The sequence below is a fragment of the Limulus polyphemus genome, unplaced genomic scaffold (genome assembly GCF_000517525.1).
Source record: "Limulus polyphemus unplaced genomic scaffold, Limulus_polyphemus-2.1.2 Scaffold3042, whole genome shotgun sequence".
NCBI classification, from domain to species: Eukaryota; Metazoa; Arthropoda; class Merostomata; order Xiphosura; family Limulidae; genus Limulus; species Limulus polyphemus.
The window spans coordinates 58159-85822 of record NW_013668652.1 but is presented as its reverse complement, the minus strand read 5'-3'; the positions used below and the strand labels follow the sequence as shown (position 1 = coordinate 85822).

The following is a 27664-nucleotide window of genomic DNA, read 5'->3' as shown; positions in this document are numbered from 1 at the left end:
ATACAGGTGATTATGCTACCCAAGAAACGCCCTTTCTATGGAAAGTCTTCTGCCGCTAGAAGAATGCAAGCACAAAGAGCAGCTGAAACAGAAGAAGAACGCATTCAAAGACTTCAAGCACAAGCTGCAAGACAGGCTGCTCAAATACAGGAAGAGACTTTGGAACAACGTAAAGTTAGACTTCTAGCTCAAGCTGAAAGGCAGGCTATTCAAAGACAGCAAGCAACTGTTGCACAGCACAAAGCCAGAGTTCAGTCAGAATCATCAAGGCAAGCTGGATATAGACAACAAGAAACTTCTGAACAACGTCAAACCAGACTTTTTTATCGCAAAGATGCACAACAAGTTATCTGTCCACCACAGGGAATCGAACCTCGGACAGTAGCATTGCAAGTCCTCACGCTTGCCGCTGACCCACAGGAGGGTAAGAAAGAGAGAGAGAGAGTAGGATTTGTTATAGTTCAGATTTTTAAGTGCATACTAAACATTAGAAACCGTTATACAAATTACGATCACAAAATCCAGAAGAACATCATATATATATATATACACTGCTTATTTCTTAGTAATGTGGATTCGCAAACTAACTAAAGAAATTTGAAAAACATAATGTATGGTTTACATTTGGGAAGTCAAGTTACAGTAAGTGTAACTCCAACTACTATACAAAACTAATTTTGTTCCTAAACACTTCAGATCCAAAAATTCGTCTTACCAATGGCCACCTGTTTAACTTCTTTCTATATTCACATACAGCCTGATATTCTTAAAAGGAGAGATTGCAAGCTTTGAAACACTAAATGCACCAAACACGTGCACTGAACGAAAGGTACAATGATTGTTGGTTATTTGGCAGTATCCCAGTTTTGAAACAGAAATAACTTCCCTTCACTGACTCCCTTTAATATATCTTGTGGGAACTATACTTTCCTTATCCAAAACATCAGTATACTTCAAACTGTATGCAAGTTCCCTTGGACGACGTACACCATCGTAGTTTGACACCAGAAAAGTTAAACTTGCGAAACTCACTTAGTTCACGTCGATCGCATACATTTGAAAACTGGTGTATTAATTACACTTTAAAGTTACTATAAGAACAGTTCAAGTTTATTAACTCCATTGTTAGACTCAAAACAGAAAATTAGTGGACAATACTGGGCTACCCAACGTGGAGATAATATAACAAAATTCAAGCCTTCCAAAACTATTATTCAATACAAATAACAAAGTAAATGAAATTATGAAAAATGACATTTTCCCAAAAAGATAGTGGGTGGACGGCACCCACTTGCATCCACCTTCGAGTCTAACTCTAAGACAGGATGAAAACCACAAACGTAATTCATTAATATCAAAACAATAAAAATGTATCACAAAAGCTGTTCAAAGTGAGGTTCAACCATCTTTGGTAAAAAGTGTAACTTCTGTAATTTGTGTTTGTAGTCTAAACTGCTGCTACCAGAGGGCGTTGACTGCGTAGAGTTTGGGTGTAAAAATATACTTAATCTGTATTTTGATATATATATATATCATGTGAAGAGAATCCTTCAAATAGTGTATCTATTTGTTGAAACTGTTGTAACAAAATGCCTGGGCTAGCCAGAAAGTACTTTTTTCTGCAGTGTTACATTCTTTTTTTTTCTACAGTGAACTGTTATGTAATCTCTCCATCCACCAACCTTTAAGATACAGCCAGAGACAACCCACTCACATTCACCCCCATATTATAGACCGAAAACTTAACCGATATTATGTTAGACCTGATGTAAGGTATATGGGTAAACAAGACAGGAATAATTATAATCAACAAGAAAGTGTGTGACTGCATTTAGTGATGACTTCTCTTTCGCGCCTGCGCCAAAGTACATCGGTCATTCACAGTCATTCAATTGCTGATCCAACTGTTAACACTAAATTACAGAACTTGAAGTACCTTGAATCACACTGTATCCTGATCATGAATTCTGATACTTTTATACACTAAAAATAGTCATAAAAACTCGAGAAAATACTATTACTATTGCTACCCTGAACACTAGTCATGAAAATCTTAGAAAGGATCCAACTACTAGGAAAACCAGTCACGCAAACCCGGTAATGACACTACTATTACCAGGAAAACTAGTCACGAAAACCCGTAAAAGTCACTACTACTGCTTGGAAAGCTAGTTACAAAATCCGTAAGAGACATTCCTACTACTTCTAGGGAAATTAGTTATGAAATCTTGAGAAAAACACTATTACTACCTGGGAAGACAGTCTCAAAAATTCATTTTTAGAATAACTAAGCCTTTCTATTGATTTCTCGAAAACGATTAATATAAGAAATATTATATAGCCAAAAAGACATACATTCTTAAAAGGCTGTTATAAGTAAATCAACCCAATACAATACGATTAGTTCAGGTAGCATAGTAATTATTTGTACAGCGACAACTAGTGTTAACATTTGATAAAATTCTACAGTGAAAGACGTCGATCCGTTTGTAAAATACTGAAGTAAATGTATAAAACGTTGGGGATTTTGTTTTTACACTGTTACACAGTTTATACTTTTACCTAATAAATTTCAAGTGAAGAAGAAGATCAAATAATCAGAAGTTGAGTGTTGCATGGGTGTATACATGGTTGCTCATAGTGACTGTTATAACATACACAAAGTACGTTTCCAGATGACTATTGGAGTACGTTTTACAGGTTGTTTTACGATGAAGGATTGCTGACAATAAAACAAATCATTTGATTAAATTGTGAATGTTTTCTTCATCGCATAGTACTTTAGAACTAATAGCTACATTCGGAGTTAAATAACATACTGCGATTATTTTAACCTTTAAATAACGACAATCTGACTTTGTATTTTCAACATACACGGTACCTAACGCTCACATGGCTTAGACATCCTGGTCAAAGCCCTCTCCCCCCTAAGGATTCAGATATTGCCGTCCTTAATTTAGCTACTTATCAGAGGAAAGGCAGCCAGTTTAGCAGTATATGTCATCACAAGATTCTGCCCGGCTTTGATGGTGAGTAACTGGATTGGCTGTCACTTCCATATCACACAGCTGAGAATGCGGAGCATATTAGCGAACCTTAGACCTTTCGATACGCAGCCCGGCACGCTAAGCACTACGCCATGCCTGACCCACACTTTATCTTATTTGATCTAATAATAGCATTATGTAAGTATGTCAGCGTTGAATAGTTTTCTTATCACATGAAATTATGTCATTTATTTTAATTAACTATTTTGTGTCTGGTACCTTAACGATGTTATTTAAAACAAGTTGTATCCTTTAAACAAAAATTATTTTGTTGAGTGTGCACATTAACTTTTAAGAAGCATTAAAGTACTTGATCTTGAATTCGGGATAAAAACAGGTGATACTCTGAAATATCTAATGGTCCCGACCACATAAATAATGGTCTTTCAGCCATTGTTTTCCATGGCCTTTAAGGATGTAATAGTTACGGTTCATACTGCTATTACCTTAGACAATGTCACTCTTGACACATCTACACACACATTCTAGACACCTCGGAATGAGAATGCTAGTGATTTCGTTTCTTAATATTTAGACTTGACCATTTTTAGAGTAGATTCGAGTACCTACTACTGTCCCCCAGTGGCACAGCGGTATGTCTGCAGACTTACAACGCTAGAATCTGGGTTTCGATACCCGTGGTGGGCAGAGCACAGATAGCCCATTGTGTAGCTTAATTACAAACAAACAAACGAGTATCTACTGAAACTCTAGTGTGTTTTAGCTTCTCTCCATTTCACACATGTGTATCTGGAGCAAACAGATGTCAACTGTTCAATCGCAGGTTAGGTCAGCACAGCACTTTGTGATCAAAGAGGGAAGCAACACTAGCCATCATCTAGGATACCATGCATGATAAAGAAATTATACATAAGTTATTCATTACATCGAAAACCGCACGTTTTTATACGTAATGATGAAAAGATCACAAAATATAGATACTGGAACAGAAACTAAACCTTTTTTTTTTCACATGAATTAGTATTCACTCTCTTCTCATGAAATATATATGCTAATAGACACCCAATAAAGCGGACAACCCTAATGTTTTTTTTTCCAACTGTGAGAATGTCCCGTTATGACACGTTTCGAGGTATAGATATTTGCTAGTGACTATACGAGCGCACTAGGAGACCGAGTTCGCTTTATAACGTCGTACTTCTAGTGGTCCTTTCATTCGAAATGACAAAGCATCTATTCACACTGCAGGAGTTGTTGCAGGCTAGTTTTCCGAGTATGATGAAGCATTTCCTCATCCACCCCTGCCTACATAATCGCCAGATTTCAGTTTCATCAAACCATTATAGGATATTCTTGAATCTACACCTCAAAACCGCTTTCCTGCTGCGGTTTGGATTTTTAAAAACAATGGAGCCATATCTTTCTGGTGATGTAATATTCCTTTTAGAAACATCCCAACATCATACCGAATCAGTGTTGTCCGTGAAGATTCTTGGAAGGTCAATGCCGTATTAAGTCTTGTTTGTTTGTTTTGCCATTATTTTGTTTGTACTACACACATAATCAAAATCATGAGCACATTTCCTTGTGTACGAGTGTCATGGATTTTCCTAACAATGAAAGTAGTTTTACATTGTTTAGGGCAAAATTATTAAAGTGATCTTTTTGAACAACAATTAATTACAAATGCAGATTAAAACCTTTTTATGAATGCTGTACAAGAGAAGATGATAAATAAGAAAATATTCAAACTTTAATTATGTTTATTGGTTAAATAAATCTATACAATAATAACACAGCAAGACGTGACAAGCGCGTATATATATATCACAAGGACCAACTTTTTATGTTCTTTTTATGTTTTCGTTTGGAATTAGGAATATAATTACAAAGAGAAAAACAAACGAACTAGAACATTAAATCTTTATTTGTTTTAGGTAACCAAAGTCCTGGGATATAATGTTCTGCAATAGTCTTGGATGTCGTGAGGTTTTAAATATCAAAGACATATTTTGTTTTCTGTCGCGCAGCGAGTGACTTCTGACTTGTTTCTTCGAGATGTGTCTGCCAAAAGAGGTGGAACGATAGGGTTGTTTATCTAGGAACAGCCTCTCGTGCTATATACGGTTATGGTTACTTTATGCCTATAAACAACACGTTTGTATTTTTATTGTTCAGATGTATATGATATTTTTATCGCTTACTTATGCCACAGCCAAAAGACACGTGATTAAATGTGTAGTTACAATTCTACGTCGATTGGGAACATTTCATTTTTTTTTTCAAATCAAAATCTGTGACTACGTAATGGGTGTAATTCTACCAATAAACATTATCTATAGTCGGCCCTTCATTCCCTTTGGATCTTTGGTAACTCCATCATCGATGTGACGTAATTTATCGTTGTAATCAAGGTGGCAACTTCTTACATTTTTTAATGCGAGTAATAAAAGAGGCCCACAGCTTTAGCACTGAGATCTTTTACTCGTAATCTGAGTGATATCATTAGTGAAAATGGCAGAGTCCAAAATCCAAGAACAGTAGTAGCCTGTCTTAGTGTTAAGTAAGTGGCTGTGAAGGATATGAATGGATGTATTGTATTTTTGAACTTAAGGAACCAGAGAAGAGGTTACAAAAAAGAATTCTACACTCACCTATAAATCAGAGAAACAGATCCCACCACGCACTTTGTACTTTGGTTTCAGGGATAAGTATTAATTAGACCATCCTCTTGTCATTTGATTACATGTATTGAACCTTTCGATAAACAATTATTTTTTATCATCACCAATAAAAATTTTCCTTTGGAAAAACAAATGAAGCAACGAAAATGTAACCTTAAGTGTTACCAAATAAGTTCTTAATGCACAAGCTTATAGATCACTTTAACTAGATTTGTTTTAACTATTGTCACGCAAGTTTAAATCTAGTTAAAGTGATCTATGTTTTAACTATTGTCACGCAAGTTTAAATCTAGTTAAAGTGATCTATGTTTTAACTATTGTCACGCAAGTTTAAATCTAGTTAAAGTGATCTATTTTTTAACTATTGTCACGCAAATTTAAATCTAGTTAAAGTAATCTATACTTTAAATGTTGTCACGAAAGTTTAATAAGTCTGGTTAAAGTAATATATGCATTAGCTGTTGCCACCCAAGTTTAAATCCAGTTAAAGTAGCATATGCTTTAACTGTTATCACAAACTTTTAAATCTTGTTAATCTATGTTTTAACTGTTGTCACAAAATTTTAAGTCTGGTTAAAGTAATATGCTTTATATATTATTATAAAAGTTTAAGTACGGTTAAAATAATGTGTGGTTTAAGTGGTATGATACTAGTACACACATGAAAGAGCTTATTAGGCATAAAAAATCAACATACTAGCAGGAGTTACATACAGTTGTGAATTGAAGAACAAATATTACTGTCAGATTAACAACTATAGTATATTAATTGTAACTTTTTACATGTTTGGATGTATGAATAATTTAAACTGGTAGGTGATCAGTAAAGGCCGAGTTTGTATAAAGTCATGTCTTTAACTTATCTCCTACTGTTTAAAATTCTATATGCTCGAAACGTTTCCTGGAGAATTTTTTTTTGTAATATGAGATATTAAATATCACTATAAACAGGATATTCTAGTTAATGCTGTTAGATAAGACAAACAGGTGTGAATAAGCCTGGTTTCCATGTATGTGTGATGTGTAATCATGTGAATTTCCCCTACATAATGAAGCAAAGTTATATATAAGTTATACATGTGCCGCATTCCGTATGCTGCAATAGACATATTCTAGAGTATCAGCATAGCCTTGAAATCATATACTGTTATTATATCATAAATGATACATCAACTTTTCAAAAATGAAATTGATGTGATATAACTACGTTTAATTTTTCTTAAAATCTGAATTAAAATTTTCAACCTGGACGTCATCTTATGCACATATAGGCTAAACGGCCATGTCAGAGACCCCTAGCTAGAGTTCTGATATAACCATCTTTAATTTTGTTTGTTTGTTTCAGATTTTTCGCGCAAAACTATCCAGGCGCTATCTGCTCATAGTCATCCCTAATTTTGATCTAAGATGGTAGTCAATAGCACCCACCGCCAAATCTTGTCTGACATAATAGTAGGATTTGACTATCACTTTTATAGCGCATCCGTGTCCCCAAAACGTGAATCGCATTTCCTTGCCATAAAGTCAGAACCATGGACTTTTGGATTCACAGTCCAGGCACGCTAATCATTAAACTACGTCTCCAGACTCTTAATTTTAATTAATTATTGAAGCCAGTTAGCAGTACTCTTCACCATTACATAAGGGCTATGTTGGAATATCGGGATTAACTGCCGCTTTTGTAAAGCAAACACATCTCAAGGGTGGATACAGGCCCCCCTCCCCCCGTTTTGACAATAAAATTAAAATAATTACAAAATTTGGATCTTTGAGGAGGGAAGAATGTAGTGAAATTTCATATTAAATTTTTAAAAAAATAATAAAGCAATAACAACAACATCTAGAAACATTACAACAAATCTAAATAACCCATTTAACGAAGCATACGAAGAAGTATAAATAAAAGTTAGACTTAAGTTGTCAATAACAATCTATTGGTTGATTTGTATATAACATTGATAGTTGAACATATTAGATACAGTGCTCCTGTAAGATCTGTATATGTTGGACTTAGTATTGAGCTTATATTTATCTCTCCATCAAAGCTTTCCCTTAGGCGTTTTCACACTTATGGTAGACAGTAGCCTCGTGCAGATGGAAGTTAGGAAATTAAATTGGAGAAACTTAAATGTTTGCTTTTCGACAGGAATTATTTTGTTTCAGAATACGTATTCGAGTTGTGAATCTCATTTTTCAGAAAAGCAGAAATTCGATAAGGAATCCCAACTGTCAGACGTTATTAACCGATTTACTGGCTGGGAACCTCAGAACAGTGTTTCTAAATTTTCCGAGTTCTATGGACCCTTTCAAAAAGAGTGCTTCAAAGGCAGTTTCTCACACGACTGAATGGGTTCGGTATGCAAAGTTTAAGCATATTATATCAAAATGATTTTAAAGCCCCCTCAACATCGTTACAGTTCATGTCGCAATATCTGGTCATGCTCCATCTGATGATCGTGCATCTTGACAATAGCTGTGCAGCTTAGTTTTCCTTGAAAAAAAGACTTCTTCGTATTACTGTTATGCAAATCACACCCTTCCTCCCTGATTGTTTTCCATCTAGTGTACGAAGACGACGGTTTTCCTAGTGCGAAGTTCAACAGTTCCATCACTTTGTTTGTTTGTTTGTAATTAAGCACAAAGCTACACAATGGACTACCTGTGCTCTGCCCACCACGGGTATCGAAACCCGGATTCTAGCGTTGTAAGTCTGCAGACATATTACTGTGCCACTGGGGGCAGTTCGATCATACAGAATATTTCTTTGTATAGAATAGCATGGATGTCCGTTTTATTCTCCAGCTGATTGAGATATTCCAAGGTCGAACTTATATGTTGTGGAAGTAATTTGTGTTGCTTTTCCAGACGTAGATCCTTTTGATTATGTTACTACTGTTTCCTAGTGTATGAGGACTGCTTTTGCCACAAGTCATTACGTTCGTGTGATTTCAGCTGTAACAAAACGCTGCATTTAGCTTACCACGACAGGGCAACTAATTGTTGCAGGGTTTTTTTATCTGGGTGGTCTTAGAGTACCCATAATGATACATTTTCCTTTTTCTTTTCCAACGTCATTAAGATATCCCTGTCTTGAAAATTCTACATCTCCGATTTGAACACATCTTTATGACTTGAGTGTATGAATGTTTTCCGTCGGAAAGCGCTGTTATACACCCTTCAAGCAAGCAATTTTTGGTAGCATCACACTACTTACAAACCGTAAAACAATCAAATAATGTCAAAATGTAGTTCTGATACAATCCGTTCCATTGCGGTTGTATATCGGTTGCGGTTGTCACAAGAATTTATAATGTGTATATTCAAAATCGCTTTAATATAGCGTATTCAACCTTCTGTTGATATGGTGAAAACACTAAAGACTCGAGTCACTAGGTTATACATTTTTTTATTACATAGAAAAGCCGTATTATCAGTTATTTTTTTGAAAACGCTCTTCAACTCTCTCAGATGAGAAAATGTGTCTTAAAAGACCTATAGTTATATAAAGCAAAAGAATAATTAAATATCGACCCGGTTACCAGATAAATTTATTTATTACACTCTTTCGTTACAAAAACAAATCGGTCACAGCCAAACGGATTCTTATGCATACGTTTGTTTTAACACGTGAATAAACAATTAATTGCCGTAGAACATTGTTAACAAAAGCTAAATTATTTCTTGTGAGGATACTTTTTTTGCAATGTATTTATAATAATTAATTGTTCCTTCTAATTATATGGGCAAGGCCTAGCCTAGTAGTTATTGTACCAAGTTGCCAACTATATATGAAGTCCAAAATTCGAACCCTCACTATAAAAATGACTGTTATTCCCTTTATTTGGTTAAGAATAGCGGATTAGACAGCGTGTACTGCTAACTTCTTCTTCTATTCAGAAATTCTAAATGAGGAACGACCTGTTTGCTTAGCTTATGTCTTGCATAATTTGTCATTCTGGTTTAAAATGACAAATACCTTTCTAATTACACGTTGTACGTTCGGCTGACAGGTGTCATTGAATTAGCGTTTTGATGGACGTAAACTTAGCGCTAAGGCTGAAGCATCCTTTCTAAGAAATGTCAAAGAGAGAGAGAGAGATAATTTTTAAATAATGGAATTTAAACTGCTTTAAATGTGTTTCTTAGATAAAGTTCTAGGAGAAAATATCAATGAATTAAAATTCAAGATTCAGTTTGAATTCAAAGTAAGTACACTTGTTAAATAAGACTACCATTCCGGCGTTCAGATAATGTCAGATAGTCGGCTTTCTTTCCCATGTAATTAATTCTAAGAATAGGCAATGCTAGGATCGTAGTTTTGGAATATAGCCTGTAATACTATCCAGAACATTTCATCTTTGCGAGTTATTATAATTGGGCTGAGAAACTTGCCACCAGTGAGATGAGATACTTTGGTTATTTGCATTTCTCTTTCAAACTCATCGGAAACTCGTGTCGTAAAATATATCCATGGTAAAGCGTATTAATATTCAAGTGACGAAACAGTGTGTTCTAATCATTACAAGTAAGAAAAGTATATCAAATTAGTTATATTAATTATTGGGTTGATTCTTAATTCTGATCTATGTACGTAACTTGTTTTAATAAGAAGTTAATATTAATTACAATTGGATATCGAACAATAAAATAAGTAATAAAGTGAGAAGAAATGGAAAAGTCATTAAAAATAACATGAGATGAAACAAAGATTCTGAGTGTTTCATATACTGAAGTAAATTAAGGGAATGATAGTGCTTAATTTTTATTATTTAGAGGTTTTTACCTTTATCATACATGCACTTGCAAATTGTCAATGGGATTCACCGTATTTGACTTTATCGGAGGAAAGTGTTTGTCTCAGAATTTCATACAATGCTACACTAGGGCTAACTTTGCATAGCTACGCCTAATTTTGAACTGATAGAATAAAACGTATCAGTCAGTCAACAGTATTTACCACTAACTTGTGGAATAATGTTGTCTGATCGAATGGCTCAAAGTGCAAAGTGTATTTTAACGGTAACAGGTCGCGAGCCATGAATTCTCGGAAGTAAACGTTAAAGAAAGTAAATGTTAACAGGCGTTAAAGTTTTGTCAGAATGTGATTGTTGAGATTTGTTTTCTTAAGTTGTATAATTTCTATATACAATCCTTTAAAAAACGTATGGAATAAAGACTATACACAGGTTAACAAACGTTACTTGCACTATTTAAATACTTACAAAACAGATCCTGTCAACTAGATGGAGTTTTACTTATTTAATATTTCTTATTTCAAGGGTGAGAAAAATGGCCGTCATAAGCGTAATCTGAGCACAAATCTATCTGAAATATGTAATGCCGATAACCCAACCACTTGCCTAGACCTTAATATGTATTTTCAACTTCAGCGAGTGTAACGTTTACTGTTTCCTTCAATACTTTATTTAAATTACGCCTTGTAAAGTACTTATTTTATCTTTTAAAATCACTTTCGAGAAATTGAGTACGTGTATACTTACGATAACCTTACTCTGGTTTGTTATATTAGGTTTAGAAACATTGTACTTTCTTCTTTTACAGCAAGGCCCGGCATGGCCAGGTGGTTAAGGCACTCGATTCGCAGTCTGAGGGTCGCGGGTTCGAATCCCCGTCACACCAAACATACTCACCCTTTCAGCCATGGGGGCGTTATAATATGACGGTCAATCCCACTGTTCGTTGGTAAAAGAGTAGCCGAAGAGTTGGCGGTGGGTGGTGATGACTAGCTGCCTTCCCTCTAGTCTTACACTGCTAAATTAGGGACGGCTAGCGCAGATAGCCCTCGTGTAGCTTTGCACGAAATTCAAAACAAACAAACAAATCTTTTACAGCAGCTCTCGTAAGCCTCCATTTACTTAAACGAGGCAGAAAAGCCGAAGCCCTAAAAGCGCTACTAACTCAATATTATTGTAACATCCAAATAAAAAGCATTGTCGTATAGAGCAAAGCGTACTAGTTTTCAATTATATAAGAGTTAAGGCGGAGCCTCTGAGATAATTTCGGAGGCTCCGTTTCTGATATTCACGCACATGTATATGTGAACTTCTGAAAATCACAGTTCATATATTTCCCTTGAGAACTCTCACGTAAACAGCAGGAAAGCACAGTTTCGATACAAACACGTTCCTTGTTTCAATTCCAAACAACTAAAAAATCGTATTTCTATAATTATTGACTTATTTTTATTTGTTAATGAAATTAATAATTTATAGTCCTTTAAGTCCTAGCTTCGAAGTGATACTGATAAGACTAGTGGCAAAGCAGCTGCTAGTCAATAGCTTCCACCGTCGAAACTCGGGCTACTCTTGTCTGACAGAATGATGAGATTTGAGCGCCACTTGTATAAACAAACAAGTACGGAGCGAGTTACTATGGCTATGGGCTGTGAACCATATATTGTTGTAGAAGCTGTAATGACGTTTTACAAGTTGATTTCTGCCTACTCCGTAGTAAATTTATTCAGTTATAAATGATGTTTACCGTTTGAACTTGTTTACTGGTAGTCCTAACAATGATGTTATTACGAAAAAGCTATGTAAAATAAGTAAATATACCAGTGTCTGTTTGATTCGGATATTCACGGAAAACTACACAATGTCATCGCTAATTTTGAGCTGATAGACTGACTAGCTAGTCAACAAGAACCATCACCTAGTCTTGAGTTACGCTAATTGAATAATGGGATTTAGCCGTCATCCACAACCCCAAATCATGGAGCGCGATTTTACAGTAACGGGACTCGAGCCATGCATCATCAGATTCACAGTCCGGCACACTAACTCTAGACCAGGATCTATACCAGTAACACATAAATAATCTTACCTACTTTTTATTATCACACTAACTAACAATTTTAACGTTACAGACAAGTGACAACTACATATGACAGCAATAGACAAATAATCTTATACTAAATTAGTCTTGCCATACAATGGCGAGTTAACTTGAGTGAATTACTCGCCGTGTATGGTAAAGATTCGGAAATAAAATTTACAATAATTACTCTTGAGAACCACTACCACTTGTTATACAGTGTCAGTATATGTTAATATAATTAGTACACTACATGGCTTCTATTTTTACCTTTTAGAAACATTTTAACGTGATTATATTACCTGTAAACTTTATAAATAAAAATGTATTTTCATTGTTAATTATGCGTTCACATGAAAGTAACAGTCGTGAATACGTGAGTATAAACTCAGAGGGCAGTGGCATTTGGCAAATAAAACACAATCTGTCTTTCGTAATAACTCAAGACGCCAAGAAACAGACTTTAGTTTTATATTAATCTAAAGCAAGGTTAAATTGTAAGTCACTACACCCCCCCCCTAACCCCTACAATTAGTATATTGTTAGTCAGTTGTGTTTATGAATGAAAACTTCTGTTTGACAGTGTGTGTTTTTTTTCTTAGGACTACATTCCCATCATTATCCTGTACACTCAACAGGTTCTTTCATAGACTCTTGCAATCATCATACTCATTTTGTTTTATTGCCATTCAGTAAAAGTAACTTATATACTAACGTTAAAAGAAAACTTTATATTTTAACGTGGTGCTTCATCCTGTAAGTTTTCTTTTTAAGTTAATACATAATCACGTTTAAGTTACATTAAAACAATATTAACTTATAAGTTATTCTGCTTTTCAGTTATACCATGGAAACAAAGAAGTGATTTACGTCTTTAAAAGATAAATTGCTTTATAAAAACAACTAACAATACAGCTGATATTAGCCACTAACAATGCATTTGAAAAGCTGAAACTATACTCAAATTTCTTTATTAAGTTTAAAGACAAAGTACTGCTATTGAAAATTTCGGATGTAGTATACCACTTCACGTGCCCTTGGTATGTAAAAAAAAACTTGTACTACCTCTACCTAGCGGTAGTTGTAAACTTATTTAGAAAAGCAGTACTACTTTCTTCTATAATGTTTACTAATTAACAGTTTAATCAAATCATCTGTGTTCAAAATGTAAAACTTATGATCATATGTGTTTGAGTTCTAGTTAAAAATTATTTAATTTAAACTTTAAGTTGCACAAACCATTGCTTAGTTCTAGTCATTACATAGATTAAAACTATAAAAATTACATGCAAAAATAAAGATATGAAAGAAAGCAAATAGTGTTATGTAACAATGTAGGCAATAGTTCAATAAAAACCCTTTACAGAATGTTACATGTAAAGATTAGCAGTTTATGATTTCGAACAAACAGTATATACAAAAACAAGAGATTTAGCGTCAACGTGTATAGTTTAGCAGTTTTATGATTTTCAACAAATTAGTATATACAAAAACAAGAGATTTAGCGTCAACGTGTATAGTTTAGCAGTTTTATGATATTCAACAAATTAGTATATACAAAAACAAGAGATTTAGCGTCAACGTGTATAGTTTAGCAGTTACTTGATTTTCAACAAATCAGTACAAATAATAACATGAAATTTAGTGCGAACATGTATAGTTTAACAGTTTTATGATTTTTCAACAAGTCAGTACATATAAAAACAAGAGATTTAGCGTCAACGTGTATAGTTTAGCAGTTTTATGATTTTCAACAAATCAGTACATATAAAAACAAGAGATTTATCGTGAAAGCTGCGTTAAATCATATACTTTCCATGTATTGTCTCAAGACCTATAGAACTAGAAGTCAAAACTTCCAATTAAGCTGGAAACCACCATACTTAGATTAAGTTTCCTAAAAATAATAATCATCATGTATTAATTATATACTTAACCTTATATACTGGGTTGGAAACTTTTATGGACAACGAACGTCCCGAAATGCTGCTAATAGCAATCCATAAAGGATACTAATCCGCTGAAGCCTCCTCTGGCTAAGTTAACTCTTAAACATTAACGTACATACTCCAATTAACGTACATGTTCCAATTAACGTACATACTCAAATTAACGTACATACTCCATTTTATTTTAGAAAGTTTTCTTCCTCTTTTTTTTATAAGTAACCTGCTTTTAAACAAGTTTTTACTACTTCTGTTGATTGAACTGTTAAACTAGCTAAATTTTAATTCCAAAAATGGATGCTTTTAAATTTAAAAAAAGTTATTCTAACTTCAGTTCATAAAATAGGTTGTACTTACTGAGAAGTAAAGCACAGCATATAATGTAAATTACAGTCATGTTGTTGAAGAGAACCATTGATTATCAAAATACCTCGTTATCTTCACTACATCCAACTGACTAAACCTTTTTCTGTTACCGCTCGCTTTATAGTGTAGCGTCTGCTAAGGTTGGGGCTCCCGAGTTTCATCAATTACAAGCGACCTCTCTCTCCTCCGCTTCACAGCGGGATCATTAATTGCATTAGATCTCCTCAATGAGGCTATAGGTGGGATCTAAGATAAGTTGCAGCTAAAGCAAAGAAAAACTGGAATTATATGATAATGAAAAGGGGAAAAAGGAAAAAAAACATTATAAGACATGTACAATTTAGTAATTATAGAAAACGTAAATTATATTTCTACCAATGTAAAACTACTTGTGCTAGTTTTTCATTCGTATTTTATGAATATCTCTATAAATCATTTAATATTTTCAATAGTTGTTTAAGTTTGGTTTAAGAAATGTATTATATTAGTTATGTTATTAATTTCAAGGAGATGCTGATTTAAGGAGCCGAGAGTTTATAGTTAATAAAGTTACACGATTTTGGAATGTCCGCAAATTGTAATATGATATGCTTACACAACTGACCATTGACCTTGCAACAAACGAAACCATCACTGGCAGATATTAATAAGTTATTACTAATGTAAGCGCTCATTCGAATATATACATATATCCTCATGAAAGGTTACAAAGAAAAAGGTATGATACTCACGTGACATTATAAACAATAAGGATTATTAAAGACATTAAACTTAAGTTTTCGTTAACTCAAATACCACAAACACATAAGTAATTTACAAAAGTTTGGTTTGAAGTTTGGGCAAAGGTATCTGCTCTAGCCGTCCATAATTTAGCAGTGAAAAATAGCTCATTATCACCACCCACCGCCAACTTTACCAACGAATAGTGGGATTGACCGTCACATTATAACGTCTCCACGGCTAAAATTGCGAGCATGTTTGGTGTGACGGCGACTCGAGCCCACGACCCTCAGATTGCGAGTCAAGCGCCCTAACCACCTGACCAAGTTTAGTTTTATTAGGCATATGAATACGTAATCTAGGATAATAAACATTAAAACCCTTTGATTCCACCCTGTAAGCATTTACTTTAGTTTATCTCTGGCAAGTAACTCCTTTTTTTTTTGTCAGTAGTACTTGAACTTATTAATTTTAATTTATGCTTAATGTTTTTGAGAAAGAATAAATGTGATGGGAAGATAGGTATGTTTGTCTGTATTATATGACAATATATTGTAATGTATTTGTGGTTTAACTAGATAATCACAAAGATAAATTTTAAGTTTTCAGTGAGGAATAGTGAGATATACTTGTATGGAAAATGTGAATTTTTCTCTTTTTCTTCTTTGAAATATAGTATTGAAATTAGTTATACGCACACAGGAGTCACAAACAATGATCAATTTATCATTAGTGAGATACATTATTTCAGAAAATGTAAAAGAAAATAACTTGTACCATGCTCTAGTATTTTGTGGGTGCTTTAAACAGAGCAGTACACTTTGTTTTTGTACTACCACAATCTATCAAAGTGTGGTTGTGAAATATTGTTTCAAATGTCCTGTATTGCTCGCCATCATATTGCAAATTTGTATAGTTGCTGTTTGACCTTCTCCAGGGGTGAAATTCTAAAAAAAAAAAAGTAGAGGATTTCAGCTGAGTGAAGTGTACCTGTTTTTGAAAGGAAAAAAAATCTACGTTAAACATAAAAAAAGGACAAAGTAGCTCAAATAATCCCGGTACTTGTACCGCCTTAAAAATAAGTTCCAGTATTCAGTACCGGTGAGTACCGGCAGAATTTCACCCCTGATCTTCTCTGTTTCCGTTTAAGGCTGTAAAGCTTTATTAATATTCATGCAAAGACATTGTGCAGGCCAAGTCATGGTTGTGGGTATTCTATCGATCTTTTACTTTTGTACCTCCAGGTATCGTTTCACCATATTTGTAGCGTGGTTAGAATCATTGTTTTGTTGAAGATGAATCCCTGCTCAACAAGGCTTGTTTTTTGAGGAAATGAAATGATGGAAAAGAATGAAATTGTATTTGTCAGCAGTCATGGTATCATCAATTTTGTGTAAATTTCCAACACCAAGAGCCCACATTGGCATTGGTTCCTCCAACATGTATCACTATAGATGTTGTATGTTGATTGTGATACCATTCACCACTCTGCCATCGAACAAACTATCGCCAATTGTTGTCAAACAATTTAAATTTCAAGTCTGATGCCAATTTCAGCATTGGTTTAGTTATCTCTTCTAAGCAATTGTTTTTGAGCAATTAAAGATCAGATGAGACCGATTTGTGGTTACATGTATCTTATCTCTCTGGAAACAAAATTCACATCTGTGCATATAGTTACATCGTTGGTAAAATTTTTACTGGATTATCATGTATCGACATTTTAAAAAGAGTCCCGATTTTCTACCTCGACCGCTTATATTATCAACAGTACAGTTTCCACCTACTCTCTTCAGTTTCCGTATATCTTCTGGTGAAATATGAACATTCGCTTCAGTTTGTCGCATGGAGTAACCTCCAGCAGCCAGAACTTTGATTTATATACGTTTATTGTCTATCCATCCAGGGATTCAGTAGTATAATCACAATATTGTTGTTGAGAATATATTTATATGTATGCATTATACTTGTGTGGCGCTGTCAGATTGTTTGGATGACAACCATCTACAGTTTAAACTATCAGCACGTGATTATACTCTAATGTATGTGATATATATATATATAGAAGAAACTGTTAGATAGAACACTAGAAAATAGGCTTAACGTACATATGACTTTACTCTGGAGCCAATAGCTAGATCTTGTGAAATAATTAACTCAGTGACTTAATTGTGGTAATGTGAGAATCACAACCGATTTATATTATATTTACATCAGGAATCTCAGAGACGGGTCCACGGTGGGTAGTCCAAAAGCTTTAGATTCTCACCCCTCCATTTTTCAATACAAAACAAATAAAAGGAAACAGTTAAACATTAAATAGATATAAAGATAAAAATAGATATGCAAGTGCTAAATATGTTTTATTTTATTTTTATCTGTAATCAGTTATGCTGTATTCCTGTACTGAAAGAGGATATGGACCGTCTGTTCTGTGTAAAATATTGAAGATAGGCGTAAAGGAGCTTTTTTTTTTCAAAATTATTATGACTGATTCAAATCCCACCACATGTTTTTGAAAAAGCCATTTTCATCGGTATGATTATCAAACATTTCATCCCTATCAGACAACAGTGATTTGTAATGCTTGCTTTCGGAGGTCACTTCAAGATCCTGAATCTAACAGTTAGTTTCGCAAATGAAGGAAAGGATGCTCTCTATGGTAGTAGAAAGTATTGGTCATTCGGATTTCTTATTGCAAATTTGCCAATGGATGTAACTAGCAAAAACCAATGTAAAGAGTCAGGAATAAGACTTAGATCTTAACTTTAAAAGTTTGGTTGTCATATCTGTGAAAAGGGCTTTTTCAAAGACCTGTGGTGAGTTTTTAAACGATCATAATATTTTGAAAGAAAATACCCTTTACGGCTATTTTCAACATTTTACACATTACAGACGATCTAGATCCATTTTTTATACAGAAATTTTATAATAGATTACCCCAAAAAGGGAATAGATAATCTCTTTACCACTTGTATCTATACTTTTCTATTTATTTGTATTTAATTTGAGGTATTGATTTTTTCCCTTTATTTATTATAATATTTTTTATTATTTGTCTTGAAAAAGTAGGATCTAACCCTCGCCACGATTTTCGCATCACTGGATACGTATTTAAGCGTTGTTTCGATGGGTTAGTGTGGATACATGATTGATGAGAATCGCCCGTGTTACCATGACTACTTTGTACATCATAAAAGCTGGTGCTCAGCTAGCATAAGCAATTAAGTCATATGAGAAGTAGTCAGTTTCAGTAATCAAGTTGGATCATGAGAGTATAGGAAGATCACCTCTTTTCATACTTCAAGATGTCAACATAAAAGTTTTGTAAGCATAAGTGTTTTAATAATAAACAAAGTAAGAACTAAGCTGTGAAAAGATGAATGGCTAAAAGGATAATTGAATCACTTATTAAAGTTCGAGTATTGAAACTTAAGAATGTAATTATTAAAGTGATTAATGAGTTAGAGCATAATCAAGTAAACTGTTTGTTATGTCAGTGAATATAATAAATGTATTATTTGTATTACGTGTCTATCTGTCTCTTTATTCTGAATATCTCTGTAAAAAAAAAGAATTAGACGGACTCGTTAGTAGCGGGTCACTAATCATAAATTATTTGTACAAAATCTAGTGGACAATACAGCCTTCCCCTCTCTCATATACAGGTCACGTCACACTTACTTACAAGAGGTAATTAAAATTATTATCAATCTTATTCTGTGTACAATTACAGCTGTTACCGACTGTAAGCACTAAATATATAACACAATTTTTTTTATATTTTAATCTTACTATATGGAGTTTCACCCACCACATTAGAACTTGAATTTAAACATATTCGTACCATTTCAACATCTCTGTGTATTTCATTAAATCTAAAACATTAGCTTCAACATTAACCCTTTTTATATCAGAAATATAAATTCAGTCACACAGTGTAAAATCAATAAAAGCATTGTTTCAACCAACAATACCTTCACTGAAAACAGTATTTATTCTTCCATTGCGAGTGAGATGTTTGAAGTTAAGCACAAAGCTACACAATTGGTTATCTCTGCTCTTCCCACCATGGGTATCGAAACCCGGTTTCTAGCGTTGTAAGTCCGCAGACACACCGCTGTGCCACTGGGGCGCGCGAGTGAGATGATATGGACTGATGGTTGAGGCGCTCGACTCGCAATTTACGAGACAAGGAATTGAATCCCGTTCTCGAACATGTTCGCCCTTTCAGCCGTGGGGGCATTATAATATGACAGTCAAACGCACTGTTCGTTGATAAAGGGTAGCCCAAGAGTTAGCGGTGGGTGGAGTTGACTAATTACTTTTCTTCTAGTCTATCACTTAGAAATTAGAGACGGGTAGCATAGATAACCTTCGAGTAGCTTTGCAAGAAATTCAAAATATAAACAAACAAACAATATTATAATGTTATAGTTAATCTTTTATTTAACGCAAACTGGAGTTTATTATCAAACATTTTTATTAGTGTATATAAGATAATAACCTGTATCTCCAGAATGTACTTTCATTAGCTCAATATCACCAGACATTTCTATTAATGTATATAAGATAATGACCTGTATCTCCAGAATATACTTTCATTAGTTCAATATTACCAGACATTTCTATTAATGTATATAAGATAATGACCTGTATCTCCAGAATATACTTTCATTAGCTCAATATTACCAGACATTTCTATTAATGTATATAAGATAATGACCTGTATCTCCAGAATGTACTTTCATTAGTTCAATATTTCGGTATTACAGCTTCATTAGGAGCTATTGGTAACCTACAACGTCGATTTATATTTGAGTTTTATCTAGATTAGAAAACTGTCGTTACTTTATTTACATTACCAGAAATGTCTAGTAAGATGTTAGGTTGAATTTCTGATAAGCATTATTACAAAACATTGCACAGATAATTATGCAAAGTGGGGAAAATGGTGCTCTAAAAGTGTTATCGTTTCTTTCCAAAAGGAGACAAATTCAGAACAATTGTACGTTTGTGATCTTTTACCTAAGCCTAATTTAAGCGTTTCCCACTTTACATTAGTATTTGGCAAATCATGATCTGTTGATCGGTGCATGGTCTAATATTATCTCGCAATAAGAGTGATGGTAAGATGTAATTAAAACTGTTTTCAGTACTTCTGTGATATAATATTTCACTAACCACCAATCAAAATATAAGCTAGTTTATAGTTTGCTGAATAAAGGCGCTGCATGCATGAAAAAAAGAATTGGTTTCTATTAATTTTATAAAAATCCAATTTTATTGTCATTGGATAATTTAACCAAAATATGTCTTCTAACCTTTTCTCGACCTTATCTTCACACTCCATTGGCCTTACGAGATCAATATTTTAGTTTTTACTTGAGTTTCTGTAGTTGTTATTGCTAAATGAAGGTATTTAACTTGAATTTGGAGACATATCTTACCTGAGTAAAAACAGGCTTGTACAACTTCTTAAAACTTATAATCACTATTGTTTCGTATTATAATATTCACTACGTCAGATGGCGGCTGAGTATAGACTATTGTGAAATTATGCACATTTTGATTGCTATTATCTGACGAGTTAGCGAATTATAAAAGATCAAAAGAGTTGGTCAAACGGTAAATTAGAAAATCGAAAACTATATAAAAAAAAAGGTTGGCTGAACATGTAAACATTAAGGGTAAGCAAAATATTAAGATGGGAGTAGGGCCTTTGAGGAAATATACAGAAATGCTTATATTTAATTATTATGAAATGGCTGAGTTATTCAACTTTTTCTTTAATTTTTACTAAGGAAATGTAAATCAATATTTTTCATCCTGAACAGCTGCTAAATAGAAAAAAAGACTGCAAAAAATGAGCTTGTTAAGAGGACATTGGGAAGTTTAGAAAATAACAAGACTCCTGGTCCAAATAATATTTCCCCAAAGATTTGAAGGATGATTGGATATATGAATTACATGCTAATGTTTTTTGTAAGTCTTTGGATAGTGTACAGGTACGAGAAGATTGGGACTTGACTAATGTTACTTGAGAGTTTCAAGGGAGGTAGTTATAGGTCTATTAGTCTTACATCAGTTGTGGGAAAAGTTTTTGGAAATCTGATAAAAGATGCTTTGAAAAGTTATTTCACAGAGTTTAAAATGTTGTTCGATAGTCAGCATGGTTTCTGTAGGGGAAAAATTTGCCTTACTAATCTTACTGCCCGGCATGACCAGGTGGTTAGGACGCTCGACTCGCAATCTGCGGGTCGCGGGTTCGAATCCCTCTCCCACCAAACATGCTCGCCCTTTCAGCCGTGGGGGCGTTATAAGGTGACGGTCAATCCCACTATTCGTTGGTAAAAGAGTAGCCCAAGAGTTGGCGGTGGGTGGTGCTGACTAGCTGCCTTCCCTCTAGTCTTACACTGCTAAATTAGGCGCGGCTAGCGCAGTTAGCTTTGCACGAAATTCAAAACAAAACCAACAAACTAATCTTACTAATGGGATATCATAATTTAAATCATGGGTATACTTTTGATTGTAATAACTTTAACAGTTTATGGAAGAAAAATTATCTTGGTGTTCTGTTTTATCAGTCTCTTAAGTCATCCAAACAATGTGCTGTTGTTTGTGGCAGGGCAAATAGGATTTTATGTTGTATCTATAGAAACATTGAATACAAGTCTAAACAGGTTGTAATTTCATTGTATAGGTCATTGGTTAAGTCACACTTGGAGTATTGTGTTCAGTCTTGGGCTCCTTACCTTGAGAAAGACATTGAACTGTTGGAAAGGTTACAGAGGAGGACTACTAAGACGATACCTGGGATGGAAAGGTTTTCATACGAGAGCAAGTTAAGTTCTCTGATTTTTTTCTTTTAAGAAGAGTTGTAAAGGATATGTTTGAAGTGGTTTAAGACTGTTAAGGGAATTGATATTGTTGGCATCTTCTTTTTTTCGCACTTTAATGGTAAAGCTAGAGGAAACAAATATAAATTTAGACAGGGTAGAAAAGAGGTCATCCTCAGCTAAGACAACGTTATTTTTCTATCATGGTAGTTGACCTTTAGAATGTGTTGCCTTTAGATGTGGCGGATGCAATTGATTTAAGGAAGGTTTGATCAATATTTGAATGATAAGAGCTGCCTTTGAGTGTTTTATTTTCATTTTAAAGTTTAGTTTAGTGGATGTGACGGCCTAGATGTAACAATAGGTCTCTTTTCTGTAAATAATGTGCGTGTATGTATGTATGTATACGCAGGAATGTCACATGGAATTGAAAGCAAAGAAAATGACAGTTTCGCAACTTCTACCAGTTTTGTATATTCCTAATTATGGAGCATTACGTACTTAAAATTAGTTTTCCAATGAAACAAAAACATATTCATATTTACAATTTATGGTAACAAATACCAACAAGTTACATATAATTCTTTGGTTTATCCATAGAGATTAGTTTTAAATAAAAGATGTGATCGATATAATATATTGTTTTTGTTTTACATTTGATCTTTTAGATATTTAATATTATCTGTTAAAGAGGAAGTAAATGTTTGGTAAGATACACTTCCAGCACTGCTACTTTCTAATATATACATAATCATATACATATTACAGTATTTGTTTGTTCGTTTGTTGCTAAACACAAAACTATATAATAGTCCATCGGTGCCCACCATGTGTATCGAAACCCAGTTTTTAGCGATGTGAGCTCTGCAGACTTACCGCTGTGCGAATATAACTATTTGGTTATAGAAAAGAACCAAACTAAAAATTACTGATCTAATATCGTTTGTTTGACGTTTTCAACAGTAGATGAAGACAGATTTTCTGTGGGAGACGTTGCAAGTAGTAACAACGTACAAACAAAAATATAATTAATACGGTTTGTTTGTTTGTTTTGAATTTCGCGCAAAGCTACACGAGGGCTATTTGCGCTAGCCGTCCCTAATTTAGCAGTGTAAGACTAGAAGGAAGGCAGCTAGTCATCACCACCCACCGCCAACTCTTGGGCTACTCTTTTACCAACGAATAGCGGGATTGACCGTCACATTATAACGCCCCCACGGCTGAAAGGGCGAGCATATTTGGTGGGACGGGGATTCGAACCCGCGACCCTCAGATTGCGAGTCGAGCGTCCTCACCACCTGGCCATGTTGGGCCACAATTAATACGGCTACAGGCAACAGTCAATTTAAATACTTTGTACATCTATCAGAGACTATTTAAAATACAGGCATATGATAGCAAAGGTTTTACTACTGTCATAGATAGACTGTATCCAAAGGATTATTATCAAGCTATGTGAGGCTACAGAAAATAATGTTAAAGTGATCACAATGTTGATAAAAGATAAATAATTAATTCGGCCGAAACTAACGATAATGCTACCTATCATTAAAAGGTTTACAAATTTAAGTGTCATCCAATTTTTCCATCACATAGTTCTTTGGTTGAGGGAAGTATCACATACGAGTAAGTAAAGTGAAGAAAAATGCCTCATATTTGTGTTTTATTTTAATTTTCAGAGCATATTTTATTACCTGTTAATTTTTGTCAATTACGCTGATTCAAATTTGCACAACTTTAGCACATCAGCAGAGCTATATCAGTTTTAAAAGGATTTATCAATGGTAGTAAATAAATCGTCTCTACTATTATGATTATTTGTTTTGAATTTCGCACAAAACTACACGAGGGTTATCTTGGTCTACTATTTTACCAACGTCCCCACGACTAAAATGGTGAGCATGTCTAGTGGGATGGGGATTCGGATTACGAGTCGAGCGTCCTAACCACCTGGCCATGCCGGGCCGTACCATTGTGAATATGAACCATTTAATTATCAGCATTATAGATGAAAAATGTAGTGTCCTAACTCAAGGTCCCTCGGTGGGTCGGCGGTAAGTTTACGATCATCCTAAAATCCGGGGCTCGCTTCCTTGCGGTGGATAGAGTTTAGATAGTCCATTGTACGGGTTTAAGCCGAAACAAAACAAACTTGATCATAACTCAGATAACGTGTTTTTTCTTCTTGAAAAATGAAACAAGATATAGAGTTTTACTTCAAGATATATAGCGGCCACCACCTGTACTGAATTCTAAGTTAGAGTCCAAAACTGTAATAATATTAAAGGTAAGAACAGCATCACATTGTATCAGTTGGAGTAACTTTACCTATACTCTTTAAACATAATATCAACATGAATTACAAACTAACAGTAGTAAGTGTAGGTAGTTTAAAACTCAGTTAACATGAGAACGAGTGTTGATACCAGAAATGCTTCTCCGTTCGTTGTATAATTTTCAATATATTTGGTATTTTCAACCTGAAAAGTACATTGTATAACACATGAGCTAAGTGGCCAGATCAGAGACTCGAAAGTTCAGACACCGACGTTCCTAATTTAGGTCTATATTGACCAGAGAGAGTTTTGTCATCATCAGGTACTTTGTCGAAACGTTGTACATTTGCTGTTATGTTAAACTTATATTAAAGATTTTATTCATTACCCATTCAAGCCGTCTCCAGCCATTATTAGTCTCAAAGTGGGTTCCCCGTCATCGAATTTGAATCCTGTTAATCCGCTGCCGTCTTCAAGGAAGTCCTGGAAAGAACTGTGGCTTTGGTAGTCGGGATTCGATCCTGGGTAATCTTAATAGAAAAGCTATTGTGCTATCGTTTCGACTTGAACTTGAAGGCACTAACTTATGTGAACGGTTTCAGGAGAAATGTTCTAGCCTTTGTTGGTCTTTTTCTTGTCTATTGGACTCCATATTCTAAAAGGTGGCTTTGTCCTCCATTGGAGTGGTTTGGCTTATACTGACTGCGATCGTATTGTGTTGTAAATTTTAAGTACTGTTTGAACTTTATGCAGTTTACATATCCTCTTTGTATTTTCATGGAGATCTTTGACTTTATATCTTAATTAAAGTATTCTCCTGCTTATGCTTGATTGTTTTTTTTTCTTTATTTTGTTTATTATGAAAACTAATAAGTCTATGAAGATGCCAGTCTTTACATTGTCGGGGCGGCTTGATTTATAGTCCAAGTAATTTACCTGTACCTGTTGGTTTTTATGTAAGATCCTGTGGTATAAGAATCATGTCTTGATAACCACAGCGCCTGAAAATGAGAGTTTGACATATTCTTCTATTCTCATTTTTAATTTGTATTGCTAGATGTTCAGGTGGTTATGAATTTTGGAAGTTTGCCTGATGTGTGGTGCAATATTACGAATGTATCGTCAACATTTATAGGGCAAATCCTGGTTATTTTTGAAGACGTTATCTTCGAAATGTTCCATGTAGAGGTTTTCTAATACTTGTGACAGGGTTAGACCTTGTTGTTGTTGGTAGTATATATCTAAGTTGGGTTCGTTCCTTTAGAGATATATGATCTTTAAGTATCTGTAATGTTTCAAATGAATAACTTGGATACATCGAAGGTGATTTGTGTCTTGTGAGGTCATCGTGGTTGTTTCTATAGTTTCTACAAAGTTGACCGACTTCTTAAAATATAAGGATAATATGCCTGTCCAGGTTACTAATAATGACAACAACTAATGTCCAATGGCCACGATCTTCCCAAAATTACATAATGCCGCCAGTTTCATCGCGTGATTGTTGAATTATTTTGTTTCCAATCTTTTATTGTTGTGGTTTTTAGTGTTTGTACTCGTGGATTCATATATCTATTTGTTTTCAAATAATATTTTAGATTAAGTATTACTATTGTTGATGGATGACATAAAGTAATGGACTAAGAAAGACCTCAGCTGTAGAAAGTGTGAGAATGGAGGAGAATCTGGAAAGTTATAACGGTTGAATCAAGTGTGCCCCAATCATCGGAATGGTCATGAATCTGACCCGACTGCTGATGGCATTTTATCTTAATTAACAAACCTCAATGAAGGATTCATAATGAACTTTTTTGTTGTTGTTGATTTTGTTAACTAAGTTAATTTACTTATTCTATACAAGTAGACATTAAACTATCAACTGTAATGTTATTTATTACTTCTAATTAAATTACACATTGGATTGATTGCGATATTTTATTACGCCGTATATCATACTCAACAATTTTCCATATTTCAAATACATATTTATAAAAATAATATTCTAGCTTTCACTGTAAAATCTAGAAAGAAGAATTTGAAAACGACACTTTCTGTACAGTCAAGACTTTTCACATGAACAACATTAATAGTGATTACAGAGTAACAAAGTACCGAACCCAGGGCCGGATTAAGGTTTAGTGTGGCCCTAGGTCCAGATAATATTTGGAAATAATAATAATGATAACAATTCATTCTTGCCTCTATTTTTCTAGTTTTACGAACCATAGTTTTTTGTTTTTTTACTTGGGTAATCGGAAGGGGCCCTTGTACGGCCTGGTGGCCTATACGTTAATCCGGTACTATTCAAACCTTTTAGACTTCCTCACATATGAATACAACTAGCTTCAGGAAATAGGAAACGTGTGATGGTCAAATTTGTTATCGTCAGATTGCTTTTCAGAAAATGATTTTTCTGTTAGAATCTGAATTTCATGAATACAATTTGGAATACAACTGTGAAAAAGAATAAAATTCGTAGCCAAATCAATTGTGACTGTTTAATATTCATAAAGGTTAATAAGAGTACCTCACACGCACAATGACATTTATTGGCTGGCATATCAATCCATATGAAGTTTTATGCCATATGGTATGTGATCTCCATAAGGGAAAATATTAGATTCATACATATGGTAAATATACATATACATGTATACTCTGTGTGTAATAATTCAGCATCAATGTATTAAAGACAGTACAGATTTTGGGGAACTTTATAATTACATGATCGAGTACGAAAAATTTCAATATTACATGTTAAACATATGTATATCAAGTGTTTTTATTGACCAAACTCGAAAGTATTTCAAGAATCGTTACCACGGTGAATCAGCGGTAAGTTCAGGAATTTACAATGACATAATACGGGGTTGTATTTCCCACGGTGTACAGAGTTCAGACAGCTCAGTGTGTAACTTTCTACTGTTACGTCGGTGTTCGTTTGTTAATTTTTCGTAGAAATTCTTTCCGAGAAGCTTCAGCGATACAAGTCTT

The 27664-nt window shown here is 34.2% G+C and overlaps 1 protein-coding gene and 1 long non-coding RNA gene across 2 annotated transcripts in view; one reads left to right on the top strand and one right to left on the bottom strand.

The window, feature by feature from the left end:
• Positions 1 to 14941, bottom strand: part of LOC106468526 — a 51952-nt gene extending 37011 nt beyond the window's left edge. The window contains exon 1 of the mRNA XM_013928958.2: positions 14830 to 14941. Coding sequence (XP_013784412.1) covers positions 14830 to 14887 — 58 coding nt within the window. The 5' untranslated portion in view covers positions 14888 to 14941. The remainder of the gene's footprint in view (positions 1 to 14829) is intronic.
• A 9460-nt stretch (positions 14942 to 24401) lies between these two features.
• The window catches only part of LOC111088047, a 24509-nt gene continuing 21246 nt past the window's right edge, over positions 24402 to 27664 (top strand). Inside the window, exons 1-3 of the long non-coding RNA XR_002612668.1 lie at positions 24402 to 24414; positions 26218 to 26222; positions 26275 to 26284. This is a non-coding gene — a long non-coding RNA (uncharacterized LOC111088047). The remainder of the gene's footprint in view (positions 24415 to 26217; positions 26223 to 26274; positions 26285 to 27664) is intronic.